Below are 21,261 nucleotides of genomic sequence, written 5' to 3'. Positions count from 1 at the left end.
AATTCTCCCTCATGTTTTATCACCAGTACAGCCCTATTTATCTGTGTGCTTACCTGAAATTGTAACAACTCTTATAAATTTCTTTATTACCATCACTAACACCAAGAGCTGGGGAGCTGGGATGTATATTTACAAAAAATAGTAAAGTCTTAAATCCTTCGGGAGGGTTACCCCGCATGTGGCAAGGAGTAGATAGCAACAAAGCAAGTCGCAGTGAGGTTGGTGGGTAGTAAGCTATGTGAGCGCTTTCTGCATGTCACAGGAGCAATTTTGAGATTCATTGATGATTTATGAAAATTTGAAATCACTGTGTCATGAACATTTGTGTTTACCTTTTTGGTTTATTTATTTTCATTCTCCCACGTGGCTCGGGAGCCTATTTTATTTATTCATCAAGCAGTTAAGACAATACACACTACTTTCCAAACTTTAGGTCATTTAATCCATATAGCAACCTTATGACATAATTATTGTCAGGGTGGAGAAAATGAGACACTGAATGGGACACAGAAACTTCCTCAAGTCAAACAGCTAGCAGGTGGCAGACTTATATTTAGGTTAGCTAGCTTTGGGGTGACCTTTTTTAACAGCTTTTCTGACATATAATTCACATACCATGTCCATTTAAAGTGTACCATTCAGTGGGTTGTGGTATATTACGTTGTTAATTGTTTAAAGTTGTAGTAACATACATATAACAAAATTTACCATCTTAACTGTTTAAGTGTTCAATTCAGTGGCATTAATTACATTCACAGTATTGTGCAACCTCACTACTATATTTTCAAAACTTTTTTCATCACCCCATACAGAAACTCCATACCCGTTAAACAATTACTCTATATTCTGCCTTCTTCTTATCCCTTGGTAACCTCTAATCTACTTTTTGTCATTAGGTGGAATAACACAGTATTTTTCGTTTTGTGTCTGGCTTATTTCACTTAGCATAATGTTTTCAGGGTTTATCCATGTTATAGCCTATACAAGAGTTTTATTCCTGTTTATGGTGGAATAATGTGTTATATGTATGTGCCACATTTTGATTATCCATTCATCTGTTGATGGACACTTGGGTTGGTTCCACGTTTTGGCTGTTGAGAATAATGCTAGTGAACACTGACGTACTCGTATCTATGCAAGTCCCTGCTTTCGGTTCCTGTGGGTGTATACCTAAGAGTAGAATTGCTGGATCATACTGTAGTTTTATGTTTATTTGTTTGAGAAACATTGGTTTACTTTTGAAAAGTTGAAAGCATTAATATGTATATACGAATAGGGTGAAAACTATTAACAGCTTCTGTTTATAGCTTTTACTGTTCCCCAAATCAATTGTATATTTCAGCTATTTTAATAAACAGTAGAAAATTATCACTATTTTATTCTTTTTACCTTATATTCTCAGTAACTGGCATATGTGACCTATGTTTTTCTCCATTTGATAGTAAAGTCTTAGTTGTTATACTCAAGAACAGTAGAAACATGTGAGCCACATGTATAATTTAAATTTTTCTAGTAGCATTAAAAAGGTCAAAAGAAATAGGTGAAGTTATTCTGATACAATATTTTATTTAACTGAATAAATCCAAAATACTACATTTTAACATGTAAACAATATTAAAAATAAATGATATTTTGCTTTTCTTCTTTGTCGGTATTATCTTTGAAATCTATTGAATACTTTCCACTTAGAGCACATCTCAGTTTGGACTACCCACATTTCAAATGCTCTGTAGCCATATGTGGCTAGTGGCCTTGGAGAGTACAGCTCTGAATCACAAACTAATTCATACAGAAGTGAAAAAAGTAGCTTAAAACTGAACAGGAAAGTATAATTTATTATGAAATGTTACGTTATTGTAAGCAAAGCCAGTCTTCCCAATTTATGTTAACTCTTCGTTCCTGACTTATGTTTAACTCTTCCTTCTCTATACCAAAATAAAGCTAATTCGGTACCTTTTTAAAACTTCTTGGCTCTTCTTTGCATTTATTCTTCATAATGACTGGTTACTTTTCTTTTAAAACAATCTATTATAAATTTTCATTGGAATTGTGTTAAATTTACATTTTAATTGCAGAGTGTCTGGCATTCTTAAAATATTACCTTCCTGTTTAAAATATGGTATGTCTTCCCACTTATTCAAGCCTTCTGATACTCTACCTTAGTAAGGTTTTGTAGTTTTCTTCAAAACTATGTACTTTTATGCTGTTGTGCATGAAAATTTTTCATTACATTTTCTAACTGCTTACTTTTGTAAACTTGATTTTTGTATATATATTTTATAATCAGCCACCTACCAAACCCTTATTCAGAGCCACATTGGCTCTAATAGTTCTTAAGTGTGTGCTGATCTACTTTTTAATCTGTTCATAGTCAAAACACACATGCATGAGTGCACACGTGCACACAGACTCACTTTATAGTTATTTCTGTGACAGATGTACTGCACAAGCAAGGTCCATTACTTTATAATTTTTATGATTTGCATTTCTTCATTTTCTCCGTCTCCAGTGATAGAGACCAATTCACATGGCTTAACAGGCATGATGACTAAAACATTTCTGTTCCAGGACTGTTACCTTAGCATCTTAACAATGCAGAGGCTGTTTAAACGGATACGATTCAAGACAAAGAAGTAGTGCTGTGCAGAGAAGGTAGAAACGGAGAGCAAAGATGTATAAAATTGAGTCCTGATCTATAGTTCAAAGCATACTGTTTTGAACTATAGGTCTGTCTTTCTGGTGATGTTTGAGATCTTCATTATTTGTTTCAATCCACAAATATACCTTTCCCTCTCGTGCACAAGGGAAATAAATCAAAGGAATAATAAAGAAAAAGTAATTTTATCCAGTAGAGGGAGTGCTTGCTACATACGAATAGACTCAATTATATTAGAACTTCATTATTTCCAAAAATGGGACTAATTTTTTAATTCATAAATTTTGAAATATTCTTGTTAAACCATATCTTATCTTCATTTGAACATAATATGAATCATATTTTTATGAAAGAGCACAAGAATAATCTTAGCAGAAGGAGAGGGAGTCCATAAGGATGCTTAGTTTATAGTTTCACTTTATCCTCTAAAAGAAATGAGATTATTTCAGTTTTTAAATATATGTCAGTTTCCTGAGCTGTGAAAGAATGTGGGGGAGGGACTAATTGAAGCAAGGTGAGAGAAGTAAGATTCCTGTAGGAATATATCCGGATTAGAGCCTAGAGCTCAAATAGAGCTAATTTATTTCAATTTTAAATCCAGAGAAATACAAATAAGTAGAAAATAAAGTAGACCATAATCTTTCCACTCAGAATTCTGCGTTAAAATATTTTTAAAATACAAGTAATGCCCATATAAATTAGGGAATTTCAAACTGTTCTTAACAACATTAAGTGAAAAATAAAATCCCCCTCTTCTGTTCTTTGTGTGCTGGTCTAGAAGACTTAATTTTAGAGCTCTTAGAATGTTAAAACTGTTAAAGGGAGAATGATATATTGTCACAAAGGAAGATTTATAGCAAATCTCATACCTGCTATGAGTATTAATTTGTTGAATAATAAGTACTGTTGTAAAATCTGAAATAATTTACAGTTCACTCATCTGATTTTCCTTCTCTGCTTATTGTCTGTTGCCTCCGACGATAGAAGAAATACAGCTAATGATAACTAACTATGACTCCAGCTATAGAAAATACGGAGAGCAGTTCTGATTTTCCCCAACTATAGGACACCTTACTCTCTAATGTCCGTCAGGGTCTTTGCTTTATCACCTTAGAAACAATAAAGCAACTCTCCTCGCTGACAACTGCAGAAATCATTAACACATTGTTTATTCATTGATTTGTTTTAACCTTTCTACCTCAGAAGACAGGATTCAGGCTGGGTTAATTTTTCTTTCCAAAAAGAATGATACTTCCAAGATAAAAAAGAAATATTTAGACAAACTATTTTGGGATTTATTATTAGAATCTGATTTGCAATTCTAAGATTTTATAAAACATACTTGGAATATAAGTAACCATCTTATCATTTTTCAGTTTATTTAACATATTTAGTGTCTGCTATGATCTGCAAAGATGTCTAAGACATTGCAAAGAATATTAGAAAATATATAAAATACTGCCCTGTCATGTAATTTATAACTTAGCTGGGAAGACAATACTACTGCATGTCAAACAACTAGAAAATGATACAAATGATAGCATTAATATTTAATAAATCCTTACTATATGCCAGGTACTGTTCTGAGCAATTCATATGCATTATCTCACTTAGTTCTCAAAACTGACTGTGAGCTTATTTCATTGTTAATATCCCTACTAAGTCATTTGACCAATGTCACACAAAGCCAGGATTTAAATCCAGGTGTTTCTAACTAGACAGCTTACATTTTTTATCACTCTGTTTCAGGTGTTACAACATTTTGAACGACATTTTTAAGTTTTACCCGGGAGTACTAAATTGATGACTAGATTGAGATTATATACTTTTGACTTCAGGATTTTTACTCTAAACGGTACTCCATATTTTGATATTGTTTTTACAAGCAAGAGCTATTTCTACCTAAAATCATTCCTTTAGCTTTTTGCTTAGCTTATTAAATTAACACACAGACTGATACATAGTATGGATCCATGTGATTTGGATAACTAATTTCTCCAAGTTTCTGCATGTGAACTTGATAAGGGGCATATCAGGACTACAGAATGGGTTTACTTTTGGCCTTATTGTCAAATTATTTCCAAATGGATTTTGGTCATGTTAGTTTATATGTTTTATATCTGATGAATATGCATTGTAATTTTCTTAAATTTAAAAAAGAAAAAACCACATCTGACCAAATAAATTTTAGGAAATTAGGAGTTTATCTAAAAAACACTGAGACTTCGACCAGCAAAACAGCAAAATTAGTAGGGAACTGAAAGTAACAAGTTTTCTGTTCCGTCCATTCTACCCTGTACAGCTCAATAGGTAGTAAATAGGGTAATTAGATAAAACAGTAAATGTTGCTCTTCCCAGTAAAATGCACTGATGATGTGATACATAGGAAGTCCCGCACTCAGTTATGAATGTCTTAGTCAGGCATGCAGTGGAATTGTCTTCCCAGCTAAGTTATAAATTGCCTGATAGGGCAGTCTTTTATGTTTTTCCTTATATTCCTTCCACTACCTTACGTAGCTTGATGGCATTTACAAACTGTAGGTAGAGAAGATAGAGTCTTAGGAGGTGTTCCACCTAAATGATACAGCTTCTCTGTCTACAAAGAGAGGAGGACGCTGTGTTATAATGGAAAGACCATAGGCTTGAGAGGTAGAACCGTGTTTAAATCGTAACCCGCCGCTCAGCAGAGAGAACCACTGACACTAGCGGGGTGAGACTTCCTGGAGGAGGTGACTCTTTCTAGCCTTTGAAGGCTACAGACTGAGGATGGGCATTTCATGCAGAAAGTCTGGATGGCAGGCTGCATTCTCTCAGCTGGCAGGTCTCCTTTTTCCTGTGTTCTGCCATTTGTCTCCCAGCTCCATTTATTTCTATAACACCTTCCTTCTCCCCCTTTTCTAAACAGCTCTTCCCCTGACTATTTTGACATGTCCTTGCACCATCCATCCCTTCTCTAGGGTTGCTCGGGAGCACTGACAATGGAACCTCAGAATAGAAGGGCAGGGGGTGAAAATGCTAACAGCAAACTGCTAAGTTGAGGAAAAGTTCTGGAAATGCTTGATGGAGATGGTTCACAATGACGTGAATCTACTAACTGCCACTGAACTATATGCTTAAAAACGGTTAAAATGGTAAATTTTATGTTACGTGTATTTTACAACAATAAAAAGAAACCAAATTAAGGAAGAAGGAAAAAAGATTGTGCAGAAGAACCTTGTCCTATGACAGAACCCACGAGGCTGATTTTTTAGTGGGAATCTTGGTGCAGAACAGCTTCCTTTTTCCCGGTAAAGTTCACCCGAGGACGTTTACATCAATAAAGAAAGTGATAAAATACAACCATGGATTCATTCCCCAATCCACTGGTCTACTTAAATACTCTTTTCTCAACAATCCTGGGAAAATCAAAAAGAAACTCTTCCACCTTCTTATTTGTGAAGAAAGAAAATAAAATTAGGAGCATTATATATTGGACTCTGGTACTGAATCGAATTAAAGAAAATGCCGTGTTATTGGGTATTATGTTGCCTTGGCTAGTTGGTTTATGTATTAATATCTTTTAAAAAGCCTTATATTCTATGGTAGTTGATTTTCAAACCTCTTAGCATCCAAAGTTTTTTTTTTTGTTTTGTTTTTTTCCCCAAACTAAATTTTGTGCAGAATCTTCAGTATACAAAACAGACAATTCAGAAAGCCTAGCTGGGCCGGTAGATTAGTAGTGGGAGACCTGAGAGCCCCCCCACTTGGCCTTTCCTCAAGTCCAAGTTGCCCTGGAGGCTACTGGAAAGTCTAAACAGGTCACAAGCCGCTGCTCTATGACCATATGTAGAATTTATGGTATCTTCAATAGGTTTATGGTCATTTCTGGGCTCTTAGCAGTATGACTCCCATTATGTCATTTCTATAAGAAAATCAGGTTTAATATATTTCAACTTACAGCGCCTTTTCTAAGATTGTAACCTGATGTAAAAGAGAGGTGTGCCTGTATAGGTTGTTAAGATCATATGATAGGTAAAAACCCTTCCATTTTCCTAAAAGTATATTACCGTGTTTCCCCGAAAATAAGACTGGGTCTTAAATTAATTTTTGCTCCAAAAGACGCATTAGAGCTTATGTTCAGGGGATGTCCTCCTGAAAAATCATGCTAGGGCTTATTTTCCAGTTAGATCTTATTTTCGGGGAAACACGGTATTTGAAATATATTTTCACATAGTATGTCTACAGTGATTTAAAGTCTTTTCTACTTTATTCGTGAATTTCAGGTTTTAGAAACTATTTGCCTTTTTAAAAACTTGCTGTTTATCTAACATTCAATTTCAAATTGATTGTCTTTAAATGAAGGCTTTATTGAAAAGGCTTGAATCTGTGAAACCAACAGTTGGTATGAAACGCTCAGAACAACTGATGGACTATCATCGCAACATGGGTTATCTCAGCTCAGCACCGTCCTCCTCGGTACGAGTGAGGTCGACTCTTGGCCAGTATGGCTCATTAAGTAAGCATATTCAAAATTATTTTGTACTTGTTTGCATCTTTCATCCTTTTCTTAAAATACAGCTTATGTGCTTATGTAGAGTTAAAACACTTCTGAAATGAGTTTTACTATTTTCATTTTTCATTGGTATGCTTTGTTTTCTCTGTTAATTCACTTAATTTCAAGTTTCATTTACAGCAGGTAATGGCACCATAGGAAGGAAAACGAGATAAAACAATTGAAAATATCAGTAGTTTTCTTAGATAATGAGACACTTAATTTCAATATGTTTCCTAAAAGAAGAAATGAATAGGTATACTGTTTAAAAATTACTGAAACATTCCCCCTAGCCAGTTAAGAATTATTGGTAATATCTTCAGCCCTCGTATGTGCTTTGTTTTCCTCACTGAGTAACTAAAACAGAAATTCGCAATCTGTAGTCATCAGATGTAATCCTTCTTAATGCCTGATCTGTGACCAGTCCCACATCGACCAGAGAATGTAGGCACAGTGGCCACATAGTGCTAGGACATGCCACACACATTTTCCCTTTACATAAGTCTGTGCCGTTCCTTCATGTGTGCATGCTAAGCTAGAAAAAATAGAAGCCAATACTAAAAGAAAGTTGGAACCACTTATAATGTCACAACTTCCAGTGCTCAGTGAGTCTTAAAACAATCAAATGACTAGTAATTCCATTCACTCATTTGTTCTAGAAGAATCACTTCCTCAGTGTAGTGACTAAGGGTCTTGTTCCAATAACTCATACTTGGTATGATGTCTGGAATGTGGTCAATTATTTGTTGAATAAATGTATAAATGGTTATATAAAAGGTTTTTTTGTTTTGTTTTTTCACTTTAATCATTTGAGAAATTTCCTAAAACACCTTTTTCCCACCAGAAGTCTATTGCATCAAAATCCCCTCGTGTAGAATCTGGGCATGTTTGTTATTATATTTTTATGTTCCACAGGGAACTCTGAAGTGTACTTCTGGTTGACAATTAAATTAGACTATTAAAAACACATGTGAGATAGAGAAGAAAAATTTAGTCTGGACTTAAAATTAGGAGAGGAAGTTTATCAGATGATGATTTATATATTCAGTTTAAATAATTCAAATTATTTCTTATTTTCCATGTATTTTCAGGAGGAGCTTCCAGGACCTCCAGTGCTACCAGTGGTCTCAGTTGTAAGAGTGAGCGGTCAGTTTTTGACACATCTGGTGGCCTGTTGCTAAGACCTAAACCCTCTAATGTCCGTACAGCTTGGTTATAAAACATTTTTATAAAAAATTTTTACTTTAAACATTGTTCATCCAATTCTTGTATGTTCTTGAAGTGCTCTTGTGTATTACTATAATTCTCTGTGTAAACATTTATAATAACTTTTAAGAATTTTAAGGTATACAACAGTGAGTTGCAATTTATTGCAGTTCAGTACAAAATTGTTTTCCAAAAGACAATCAGTGTTTCCTATGAGGATGTATTTATGTGAGATGTATATGTATTTAACAGAGAAATGGTAATGTGCATGTTTATTTTCTCAGCGTAGAAATTGATTCTGCTGTCATGCTGGCAAAAACAGCTGTCATAGTGTCACTGCATGTTGGACCCAAGATGTTAACTATATAGGTCTTGTTTTATGTTTTATGGTTTTGTTGTTGTTTCCGTTTCTTACAAGTTTTAAACCATGAGCATAGCTCCTAAATTTGACTGGCTTTGTTTTCTGTTTGTTTCAGAATTTAGGTGGTATGACTCATAACTTGATTGTCAGATAGTTACACCTTCTTAAATCTTGAAATTTGTTTTCATTGGTGGAGCTGATTTAGATTTGATGAGCAGATTGAGAGAAGCTTGTACTGGGGCAATCGTGATTCCCCAGAGGTATCTCCTACCTCTGCATAAGTGCACTGAGTCAGATCTTAAAATTTAATCAACCATTCCAAACCATTTCAAACTGTTTTAGAAAATTCAGCTTAGAAGCTTCTTTCGAAATGAGGTAGGCCTTCCAATCTACTGCATTGTGAATAGTTCGTCCAAGGACCAGATCATCATAAGCAAAAACAAGTATTTAAAACAGCAATAGTTTGAAGAGTCAAGAAGCAGATCCTGATTTATGTCGGAACAGTGTTTTAAGTGATACTGTTAACAAGTTGTGTTATATTTAGCATTGTATTAAGAGAGAAGATGAATAAGAAAGAAATACATTGTCTCACAGCTTTAGAAATTCCAGCTAGTGTTTTTTAAGGGCTGAAAAAGAAAACTAAAATGTAAATGATAAAGGGGGGAAAAACGTATTTTTGAGGCTACTTTAAATGTCTGCTTATTTTCTTGGTTTGGGCTTACGTGTTGAATCCTGGAAGTAATCATTTTTGCTAGTCCCACTTTTAAAGGCCTAGTAATCTTAATGACATTAGTAATGATAAGCAGGGCGTGATAACAGTTGACTTTTGAAATTAGGATATTTTTCTGGCAATCTGTAGGCTCTTATTTTTTGCAACAAAGTATCTCTCTATCTCAGTCACGGTTGCCTCTGCTGTGCTAGTCATCACTGTTCTGCATTACTGGCCTTTTCGTATATCCTTAGGATGTATGTAGTGGGAAGTTTCCATATTAAATGCCAAGCCTTTCTTTTTTTAATACAAATTTTTTATCTTTAGCCACAATAAGATTTGTATTTTTCTGAGTTAACTTAAGCTCTGTAGCATGTGTGCTAAACTTACTTTTCTTAACGCCTTTGGCAGAAAGCCAAACCGCATTTTACTAAACATCAATTCATAATTTCTTGGTCTTAGTTTGTATTGATAGATTTTGTTTAGGATAGAATGTGAAGTGTGGGAACAGAGGGGCTGAAAAAAAAAAAATTTCATGTGAACACAACCTGACTCTGAGATTTTTCTGCTTCTCTCTTTGGGCTATAAATGTTTGTTCGTCGTTATTTGATGCTCTGTTCTGGTGAACAGGTTTTCCCATCGTTTAATGTTCTGCTTTATATATAAACGTTAGCTGTACTAATGTATTGCTCTTTTAATGTTTGTATAACAACCCATTTTTAAAGAGAGAAAAGATAATGCTGAATTTAAAACTCAGCATTTGAACATCTGTCTAGTAGTGATTGGCCAATATTTTTTAATTGATTTTTAAGTTGTTAGGGAAAAAAATTATATATATGGCTTTAGTCTCTGAAAACATTTTTATGGTCTCTGCTGCCATATATCAAGTACAACACATTACAATTTCATAGATAAAGCTGTACTTTGATTTTAGATACTAATTTAATGCCTTTAGTTTTTACTGTGTTGATGGGAGGTTTACCTAAGTATTACTGATAACAGGGATTCAATTTTAAGTAAAGTTGGGAACAGCAACAATAGTCATTTTTTCAAAGCAGAATATACTGTTCTGTTGTCATGATTACTTATATATGATAATTATAAATGGAAGGATAGGAGTTGAAAAATGTGATATTCTCTCATAGAAGTCAAGGTACTTTGAAGTTGTTCTGGTTTAAGGGGCATTTTTATGAAGGAATCATAAGTATACTCTACCATTTTCAAGACCATAAAGAAGTGAAGGATCATCTAGCACTGCTTTATATTTGGTTCACTTGTACCTTAATATATATACTTTGAAGATTTACATCTGCAACTAGAAATTATACCAATCCAAGGTCTAAATGGTTAGGCAAGATTCTTATTGAGAGTTATTTTCATATGTGTCAAATGTTAAATTAATGTCTCCTTTTTAATAAGGTTCTATAAAAGATTTTGAACTATCAAAATTATTTTCTAAGAGATAGCTATTGTCTCGTGCTTTGCTTACTTTTTTCACTCTTCATAAAAATCTGCTTTCTTAGCTCCTATTCCAAATAAAAGTTTTCTGGTTTGCTTATAAATATAGTGTAATGCAGTTGTTTTCAACCCATTAACCCAAATGTCCAAAATGGATATTTAGACAACTTTAAAAAGAGGTCATTGTGATGGATACGGCTGTGTGCTTCTCATCGTCAGACTGAAACACTGCACACTGTAAAATGTATTATGACCTAATATAATGTTGGAGACACAAGTTACTATATTTTGATAATTAAATTTATAAAATGTTTAATATCCTAAATGCCAGTCTTTACCCATAAATGATGTATACCATCCTAATGCTACTGGCTACTTTATTTCCATGAATAAACATCAGTAAGAAACTTAAAAATCAGTATCCTTTAAAAATTTTTCAGGCCATTGTAATATGTTTCCAGGCATGAAGAACTAGCTTGGCGTAGTGAAGAAAGAAATAAAAGCCTTAAAGAAAACTTGAGTTTTGGTCCTATGACTCTCTCAAATGCATGGTCTTATTCCCATTTTAAAAATTAGAATAATAACTTTTACGTGCCATACAAGACTAAGTGAGAATGAAGTTAGAAGGAGGGCATTAGTTATTTATAGAGTTTTAAGACTTTGCTTCAAATTCCATTCTTTATCATCATCTCTTTAAACCACATTATCTAATTTGTTCTATAAAATTGTTGTGATGCTACAGTGGACACTCTTATCAATCGAAGGAGTGTTGTTTACAAGTGTCTACACCAACGTTTCATATGTATTATATGCATTATGAGTGACAAGAAGTATTCTTTTTAAAACTTGCTGCTAAAACATCAGTTCAGGAACTTTTTGATGAGGGTTTAACAACAATGCTGTTAGAATAAACCACTGAGTCGTTCCTGTAGTGGTTGGTTTATTTGAGCTCTCAACTACGAAGTTAAAGGGTGCTTACAAAAAATACGATTATAGTACAGCAGAAAATTTAGATTTTAAAATTCTGGTTACTGTTTTTTAATCCATTATGAGGTAACGTCATTATTCTACTGTAATGAGAGACAGGGTTTTTTTCTTGTGAACCTAATTTCACATTTGCCATTACAAGATAGTAAAAGAATTTGGATAGTCACCAAAAACTGATTAAAAATGATGGTTCTAAATTTTAAGAGTATGTGTAATTATGATGATAGCCTTCACCAAAAAAAAAAAAAAATCACATCACATTTATTTCATATATTGGGATTATAGCTGATCTCCATGTTTGGAATATGCTTTGTTTTATTTCATTCTGAGAAATTTTGTATTTCTTGAAGAAAATATCCAGAATTATAAACAAATATATCTGCTTCCCATGTAGTTTATGCATATTAACTACGAAAACCTAATTCTACCATTAATTTGAGAAGTATTCATTTTGAATTATTTTGAGGAATGTGAAAAATGGACATGGTCTTTTAGGTGAATATCCACAAGAAAATGACATTTCATAGGTTTTGTTGTTTATTACAGAAATACAGAAAAGGGCACAGATGTACAACTAATATGCTCACAAACACCTGCGTCACCTCTAGAATATTCCCAGAACTCATAATGTCCCTTGGGGCTCCCTCTGTCGTTGCTTTCTTTGCCACCAAGAGGCACCTATATCTCAACTTTTAACACCATAGTGTAGTTTTGCCCGTTTTTTGTTGTTGTTGTTTTAATGTCATATGAATGGAATTACATTCTTTTGTCTGGCTGCTTTTCCTGATCATTATGTTTATGAGATTCTTCCCTATTGTTACTTGTAGCTGGAATCCGTTTGTTCTCATATCTGTATACTAATAGGACCACACCATTATTTATTTATTCTGTGGTTGATGGGCATGTCAGGTGGTTTCCAGGTTTTGACTGTTAAAAATAGTGCTGTAATAATACGAAGATTTTTGTAGGTATGTCTTGTATACCTGTGTATGTATTTTGGTTGGGCATCTTCTTAGGAGTGGAGTTGCTGGGTCTTAGAAGGCACATAGTTAGTAGATAATGCCAGAGCTTTCCAGAGGGAGTGTACTAACTTACTGTCCCACAGACGTGTATTAGTTCCTGTTGCTCCAGCTCCTAACGTTTAGTGTCATTTTTACGTTTAACCATTTGGGTGGGTGTGTAATGGTATCTCATTATTTTAACTGTACTACTCTCTCTAATAATCAGATTGAACACTTTTTCATGTTTATTGGCCATTGGGGTATCTTTTGTGAAGGGCCTTTTATGAAATTTTCATTTACCTGAGAGCATGAAGCGATTCTGCTATATTATCTTCTAGAAATTTTACTTTTCACACTTAAGTATGCAGTTCACTGGCATTGTTGATTGTCTTTTTCGCTAATTCCACTGTTACCTTAGTTATTTACTTTCAGCTTTAGTCTTTGGGTTTAATTTGCTGTTATTTTTTCCAGGTTCTTGAAATGGATGTATAGTTCACAGATTTTCAGCCTTCTTTTCTAATAGGTGCATCGAAGGCTATAAATCTTTTAGCATAGCTTTAGCTGTTCTTTACAAGATTTGATAACATGGTATTTTTATTTTCATTAAGTTCAAAATATTTTTGAGTTTCCATGAGGATTTCCACTTCTTAAATCATGGGTTCTTTAGATTACATTTTTAATTGGATGTGTTTTAAAGTTGTATTTGTGGTTTTGGTTTACATGAAAAATTACAGAAAAAACTTGAAGCTCTAGATCAAGGGCAGCAAGTTACAACCCATGGGCCACATTCAGCAGCCCAGTGCCTGTTTATATGGCTTTTACCTTTTTAAATGGGTTTTTGAAATCAAAATATTTTGCGACATGTAAATAGCATATGAAATTCGCATTTCAGTGTTCGTACATAAAGTTTCATGGAACACAGCCACACGCGTTCATTTGTCTTATCTAAGAGCTGTGTTGCATCAGAGATCATCTGGCCAACAAAGTCTCAAACACTGTCTCCTCGTTCAGAGAAAGAGTTTGTGGATTTTTGCTCTGGATGATACTTTCTTCCAGACAAGAGTTATTTTTGCTTCTGGCAGGAGGGAGGGGTGCCCACAACGTCCAATTGCCTTAATCCGGGTAAGGCATTGACAGTGACTGCAAGGGCCAGACTATTTCTGGTTCCCTCTGTCTTACTGCTAGGGTGTCCCCCTTTGGGGTCCCAATTCAAAACAGGTTTACCAGGGCTCCCTCCCCTTCCTTGGCAGGCCAAGAATACCTGTTTTTGTCACTCTCTCCCTGAGAGGCTTTCAAACTCTCCAGTTCCTCAGCCTCTCAGCTACATTTTCCATGATTTGCAGACACTTCCCTCATTGCAACTTCCCGCTTGCAGCCCTACTCAACCAAGATTCATTATATTAAACATTACATTATCTAATAGCGCCATTTCACTCCTCTCTCCTACCCCCATTTAAGCTTCTTTCAGGATGGGTTCCTGTCTTTTGACAGGTTTCTGTATCTTCCACAGACCCTAACCATCATTAAATAGTAGCTTGCTAGATGATTTCAATGAATAATCCACTTGTCATAAAATTCTAGTATCACAATTCTCTAATGGTAGTAATACAGAGCACTTCCTAATCATGCAAAACTCTTGAAACTATGATTTAAAGCTTTTAGCGGAACCTCAGAATTCCTGGAGACTGAGTGACAGTGCATAAAATAAGGTGAGATTATGGAAGCCATGACCCATGTTAGCACTTGTGAGCCTACAGCAGCGTGGTCTGAGGTAAGAGAGAGAGTTTAAATCTATTTGGCAGTTAATAAGAATTCAATAGAGAACGTGCATTAATGGTCTTTATTGGTTTCACATTCAGTTATTTTCTTCACTTCTTCAGTTAGTTGTACAAGTATGATAACGTTATTTTATATTTTCTGTGGGAATTTAAATGTAAAATAAATACAAAATACATCTGTGGTTTAATGAACACTCAGTGAAGGATTTTTTTTTTTTTTCCTGAGGTATTCCTTTCAGTCTGGTTTTATCCCATATCTTTCTTTTTTACTTCCCCTAGGAAAAGTCTATTAAACCACACAATGGGTCTGGAACCAATGAACTTGTTTTAATTACATTAGACGTATTTTTTGATCTCATCATACAACACCAATACAAAAGCGCCGCCCATGCCTCTCAATACATTGGACCAGGCACCTTTAAAGAAAGCCTTGCCTCCTTCATCTTTCGCAATCTTCCTCCAGCAGTCCACTGTCCCAGTGTACATAATATCCGCTGTGGAAACAAATGTTGGTAAGGACTCCATAATTTTAGAGGAAAGAGACTTTTTCTCTGACAGACATCTGCACACAGTGTCCCCAGTGTTATAAATGAGTCACTTGGGCCTTAAGCCCCAGCTCTCTGGCACACTCAACTAGATACCCCTTCCCTACCTGTTAGACAGGTCTCCTGTCATTCCTACTTCTTTAACTCAATCAAGGGAAGAACTGGGGCAATTAACCGGCTAATTCACCGACAGTCAAAGTGTGAAAGGAGGGAGCAGAGTGGAGCAGAAGTGTTAAATTGGGTAGTAGTGCCTTTTGTATGGATGAGAAAAATGAGGCCTGGTCTCAGATTATACTGCCCAAGATGACACAGTTAAAATAAAAGAGGTACAACTATTAGGCTAAAACATGAAATTAATAACACTTGACTTTCTGACTTTAAAAATCCAATTGGATGTTCCAACGTATGGCAGCCAAAATGTTTTCTGTCACAACAGACTGCGTCAGGCCGTCTCTCATCCAGCTACATCACCCTTCCCTGCTCTTGTAATTACTAGATAAGAGAAGAATTATTTTTAAATAAACCAGTGAATTACTTCAATTCTTTCCCCTTGTTTCTGCACCCAGGCTCTAAGGTTTTGAAAAGGGCTGAGGCCTGCATCATGCTGGATACCTAGTCAAGTTCACCTCTAATTATCCCATTTTTGATGTTCTTATCCCTTCGATAACAAAACTATAAAGAAATAATCGAGAACGTTGAGGGCTTAATTATAATCTTCCTTTCCTAAGTTCTTAGTACATAATTTTAGCAATTAGAACAGTGAAGACTGAAAACAGCACCGAGTAGTGTTCTCGGGCAGGAAAACAGGACTGCGATCAGTAGGGGCCAGGCTTACCCCCTTTCCGGCCAGACTGCATCATCATCCTACGGCGGACAGTGTCAAAGGGATAGGACACCAGGCCTGCGACGGCCGTCACGCTCTGGGCGATCATCCAGCTGACGATAATATGCACATTCTTGGGGTCAGGCAGCATCCCTGCGGGCAGAGGTGAGAAGTGACTCCTCTCCGCGCTTGCTCAGCCAAAACAGGTGGGGGTGCGGAAGAGGCTGCCGAACCTCCAACTCTATGCCTCCCTCCCCCCTGAAGAAGCTGCCCCTTGTGGGGTGCCTCACAAATAACCAGGCAGCCACAAAAGGGGGTGGCTGCCTTCTGGCCCCAGGGAAGCCCGAGTTCTGCCCCGTGTACAGGGCATGCCGAAGTGGCTCCAGGTTACACTCGGGAACTGATAGAACCGTGGGGAGAGAGAGCGAGGCCGCCCCTTCCCTTCTTCACCTCTGAATGACTCAAGGCCAGAGTTTATTTCAGTAGAGGACAAAGACAGTCCTCGAGCTCTACATCCACACCAGGCCACCTCCTCATTCAGAAGCCTCAGTTTAGCCCAGGGGCTAGGAAAACAACAACATTGATATAACAAGATTGGAAAACCAAGACTGAATGAATTCCAGATCCCTCAGGATCCTCTCTGCGCATGCCCTTCGCTTCCCCCCTCTACAGCCCGGGGCCCTTCTCTCACCCTTGGCAGTGTCATAGACTCCGAAGTAGGCAGCTCTGTAGATAATGATACCCTGGACAGAGACGGCGAAACCCTGGTAGAGACCCTTCAGGCCATCAGACTTGAAGATCTTGGTGAGACAGTCACCCAGACCACTGAACTCACGCTGGGTGGCACCCTTGCCCACGTCAGCAGCCAGTCTGGTCCTAGCAAAGTCCAGCGGGTAGACAAAGCAGAGGGAGGTGGCCCCAGCTGCCCCACCAGAAGCCAGGTTACCAGCAAAGTAGCGCCAGAACTGCTTATGCCGGTCCACGCCCCCCAGGAAGATCTGCTTGTACTTGTCCTTGAAGGCGAAGTTGAGAGCTTGGGTGGGGAAGTAACGGATGACGTTGGCCAGGTTACCCCTCCAGAAGGAGAGAAAGCCCTGCTCCTTGGGGATTCTCACCACACAATCCATGATCCCTTTGTACTGCTTCTCAGCACTGATCTGTTTGCTGGCATGCTGGACCTGTGTGGGGAGGGGAGGCATGGCGGCGGAGGTGGGGGTTACAGGGTGGGCAGGGCAGAGGGGGAAGGAGGACAGGAGAAAGAACATTTGCACTTCTTGGTTTCCTTTTTAAAAATGTATGGGGAAGTGAAACATATTGTAAATAAACGGTAGTTACTTGGATAACAAGCCCCCCCCCCCCAATCCAATTTTGCCTCAAGTTATTAGGGCATTTGAGAGAAAAGGTTCTGCCAAATAAACAGAAAAGATGATTTAATTTTGTGAAGAGAGTCATTTATGTATTGCAGTTTCCCTCGGTGCCAGAACTATGCCAGGGGCTTGTTGGGACATAGGATGATTACAGATCCCTGCCCCAATGGGCACCTGCTCTGATTTAATAGACATGATGGGCAGGAGATGAGGATTCCTCAGTCTCACTCTAAGTCTCCCTGGAGAACAGGACCTCTGAGTAGTATATAGATGTTCTAGCAGAAAAAGAATAAATCCACTAGGCATTAAAGCCTGGAATTTTTCAGGCAGATTACCCAAGTAATCAATTATTGACGGGTTTGTTTCTGTTGTGAGCAATCTGTTGGGGTTTTTCATGTTACTGATAATTTTGACTCCCAAATTGAAGAGGCCCAATTCTCATTGAAGGGCCCTTGTCTTTGGGCAAATGGAGAAAAACAGGTAGATGGGATGATGATGACGACGATGATGATGGGCCATTCAGAGACCTGGCTGGGATGGAAAAGATTTTGGGGACAGTACGAGTAAGAAAAGATATCTGCGTTTATGACAAAAATTGTTTCTTAATCTCTCAAAACCTGTTTCTTCATTTGTAAAATTGGGGAGACAATAGGTATCTTACAGAGGTTATATAAAAATCAATTATATATGTCAGCCCATAGCATAGCCCATGGGACACAATAAGCGAGTCCTTATGTAATATTTTGTTTTATTGTAAAAGGTGGGTGCAGATAAAAAGGTGCAAAGGACGTTGAAAATCAAAAGGTGAGGCCGACCTAACAGGCTTGAGTGGAGTGCCAGTGCTGTCCGAGGCTCAGGATCTGGCTGGCTCTAACCCACTCCTGGTGGGTTTCCATATATAGACACCCGGACGCGGGCCGCCACCCGACACCAAGAATCTGCTACTGACACTGGACCTGTCTGCGCAGAGGGCACCTTCCCCTTCGCGTAGGGCGCGCGCCGGGCCTGTGGCCTAGCGCAGATTTCCTGCGGGTCGCCCGCCTGCCCGCCCGCTCCCCGTTGCGGCTGCGACTCGCCGTGCCCCGCGCGCCTTGCCCGGCCCACCCCCCTCGCCGCGCCCGCGCCCCTGCAGTCCCCACCTGCAGCAGCAGTTTGACCCTCTCGATGGGGGCGACCGCGGTCTTGGAGACGGCAGCGGCGATGCCACCTGCCAGGAAGTCCTTCAAGAAGCTCAAAGCTTGATCACTCATGGTGACAGCCGGGCGCACACAGCCTCCGGGAGCCGCACTCTCGCTCTCTCCACCGCCCGGCCAGGCACAGCCACCCCGTCTCCCTCCCTGCGCGACGCGAAGGGGCCGCTTGCCTCGCCCCGCAGCCCTCCTTATATCCCCCTCCTGGTCTCTCGCGAGAGGAGGAGGGACCCCGGGGCCGTGTGCGCAGTGCGCATTGGCTGGGCAGGTGCTTGGACACCCCTTCGTCGTCCCCCTCCTCTGCAGAGGGCAACGGGGGCGAAGGCGCTTCCGGGAGACAGGGGTGGGCCGGGGGCTGTGCCTTCAGCTTGGGACGTTTAAAGGGCAAATTCATGTTATCTGTCCCGACGAGCAGAGGGAACACCATGTCTCTGCAGCATGTGGGCCGCTGTATTTATAGCACAAGAAAGCTTAGGCTGGGGCTGACCTGTGGGCAGACGTGGGACCCGATGCCTCCTCAAGCAGGGCTGTCTTTAACCTCCGGCCTGCATGGGACCGCTCCTGGCCAGGGGATTCCAGGCTTATTTTTTCTCCTTCCCTGGAACTGTGTGCCTCACCACAGCTTGCTGCCTCTTTGGGCCTCTTCAGAGTTGTTTGCACTCACAAATAATTAAGATCCGCCAAAATAAATACTAAGGCCACTTGATGCTGTGATTACCTAATACAATCTGGCAACCTGCTGAATCCCTTCTTCTCTTCATTCAATCGTTTCAATCATTCATTCTGCTATCAAGTATTTATATGCCTGAAACTCAGTCGCACCGGGAAAGGCTGAGTGTAGGGGGCCACTAGGTGAATAGTTGTGTGTTGCTTTTCTGTTAGGCCAGCCTGTCACCCCATGACACGCAGCCCGAGGATACTAAAAAGAGGGGCTTTATAGGACACGTCTTTTGTAAGTATCCTAAGGGCCTAATGTGCCACTTTACTCTCAACGGAATCTCAGCGCATACTCTAGGCAGAACGTTCTCAGGCAGCTGGAAGCTTCTCGAGGGTCACTGCTGTTGGCCTTTCCATCTGAGTAGCTGGGCGACCAGGATATTAAGAGAAGGTCGAATCCTTGGCTGTATTTGCCTCTTTACTAACAGGCACTTGGGGTTAGGAAGACATATGCCATCTAGTCCTAGCAAATTGATTGCAATTAGTTTTTTTTTTTTTTTTTAAATATATTACTATGAGCTTTGATCCTTAATATTTTTTAGGGCAGTTCATATAAACATATAGGATGTCAAATACAGCTGTTCCTTCCCCCAGAACGATTACAATTAGTTTTTAACTATAAACTCTTTACCCTACTCAATTTTCTTCCCATGTTAATGTTCTTTTGTGCATTTGACAAAATGTATTCATTTTTTTCTCAAGCTTGCCAATGAATGCAGACATCAGGCTAGGTGTTTATTGAGCCGCAACTGTGTGTCTCCCCGGGTCTGGAGACTTCAGTAGAGCAGAGGTCAGTAGTTGGGTGCCAGGACTGCAAAGGGTATATGCATTTATCAGGTTGGGGCAGGCTCGAGTTCAGAAATGCAGGTGAGCAGTGTGAAAGCTAGCGAAGTCCAAATTTTCCAAGGTCAGAGAAAGCAGAAGGTCAAGAATTCAGGATAAACAGAAAACCATTTATGTATTCACTCAATAAACACTTGAGCACTGATTGTGTACCAGGAATGAAGTTTAGCCCTGTGGATTCAATATAAGGAAGATATGGCTCAGTCCCCAAGAACCTTACAGTTCAGCATATTTGTCACTTGTTCAGCTTTATTTATCACAGCTTCACATATAGATTTCCATGGATCAACAGAATTCCCATATTAGTCCTTTTTAATTATAATAGTAACTATATTCCATCCTGTTAATATAGAGTTGTCTAATCATTTTCCTTTTAATTGTGAATTAGAGATGTTTCTTATTTTTATTATGAAAAATAAGGCTGCTATATAAATACTTCTGCACAAATTTCATTCCCCCCCCCCTTTTCTTTCGTACTCATATATTCCCAAATGGAATGAATAGATTGAATGTTTTGAAAGTTTTTTTTTAGCTCCTCCTACATGTTGAGAAATTGCTCTTCAGAAAGGTGGAGCCCACCAGTAATGGAGGTCGGCTGGTTTCCCACAGGTCCCCCCCAACACTGGCTTTTTGAAAAGGCGTCTTTTAGTTATTTGTGCCATTTTGTGAGTTCCAATTTGCACCTCACTAATTGCTATGAAACTGTATATGTTGCATATGATTTAATTTCTTTTGACAAGGTTTTCCTTTTACGGAAATTTTTAATCTTCCCTGACCACTTACAAATATAACATGAAAGCAGGACATTTCTCCATATTTACAACAAGTTTTTACATATTTGGGGCACTAAATGTGTTGAGTATTTTTCATTTTGTTGATTTTCTTGTGATATTTATTTTACCACATTGTTCTAACAGTGTTATTTATTTAAATATGAACAGATCCATAATATTATGATACACTTCATGTTCTGATATAAAGGTATCTCTTTTGTGGATATATTTGTCTATGTTCCCTAACAGATAATCTATTTTCTTCTACTTCTTTTGGTAGTTATTTTTTAAAATCTAACACTACATTGTATATTGT

At 38.1% G+C, this 21,261-nt stretch overlaps 3 protein-coding genes across 5 annotated transcripts in view; 2 read left to right on the top strand and 1 right to left on the bottom strand.

Annotated features, from left to right (window-relative positions):
- CFAP97 (cilia and flagella associated protein 97) overlaps positions 1–14,879 on the top strand; it is a 31,825-nt gene extending 16,946 nt beyond the window's left edge. For all 3 annotated transcript variants that reach the window (XM_019736073.3, XM_019736076.3, XM_019736074.3), the window contains 2 exons: positions 6,998–7,151; positions 8,279–14,879. In XM_019736073.3, coding sequence (XP_019591632.3) covers positions 6,998–7,151; positions 8,279–8,406 — 282 coding nt within the window. In that variant the 3' untranslated portion in view covers positions 8,407–14,879. The remainder of the gene's footprint in view (positions 1–6,997; positions 7,152–8,278) is intronic.
- On the bottom strand, positions 14,736–18,779 carry SLC25A4 (solute carrier family 25 member 4). Its single transcript, XM_019736077.3, has 4 exons — positions 18,562–18,779; positions 16,747–17,233; positions 16,068–16,208; positions 14,736–15,181 (listed from the first exon to the last, which is right to left on the bottom strand). The coding sequence occupies exons 1-4, from the start codon at positions 18,670–18,672 to the stop codon at positions 15,024–15,026; spliced, it is 897 nt and encodes a 298-aa protein (XP_019591636.1). The 5' UTR covers positions 18,673–18,779; the 3' UTR covers positions 14,736–15,023.
- LOC109449634 (uncharacterized) overlaps positions 18,671–21,261 on the top strand; it is a 60,279-nt gene continuing 57,688 nt past the window's right edge. Inside the window, exon 1 of the mRNA XM_088793434.1 lies at positions 18,671–19,062. Coding sequence (XP_088649560.1) covers positions 18,671–19,062 — 392 coding nt within the window. The remainder of the gene's footprint in view (positions 19,063–21,261) is intronic.

The sequence above is a fragment of the Rhinolophus sinicus genome, chromosome 16 (genome assembly GCF_057876585.1).
Source record: "Rhinolophus sinicus isolate RSI-liver-muscle chromosome 16, RSI-T2T, whole genome shotgun sequence".
NCBI lineage: Eukaryota > Metazoa > Chordata > Mammalia > Chiroptera > Rhinolophidae > Rhinolophus > Rhinolophus sinicus.
Note: the sequence above shows the minus strand (reverse complement) of the source record. Positions and strands in the feature narration are given on the sequence as shown.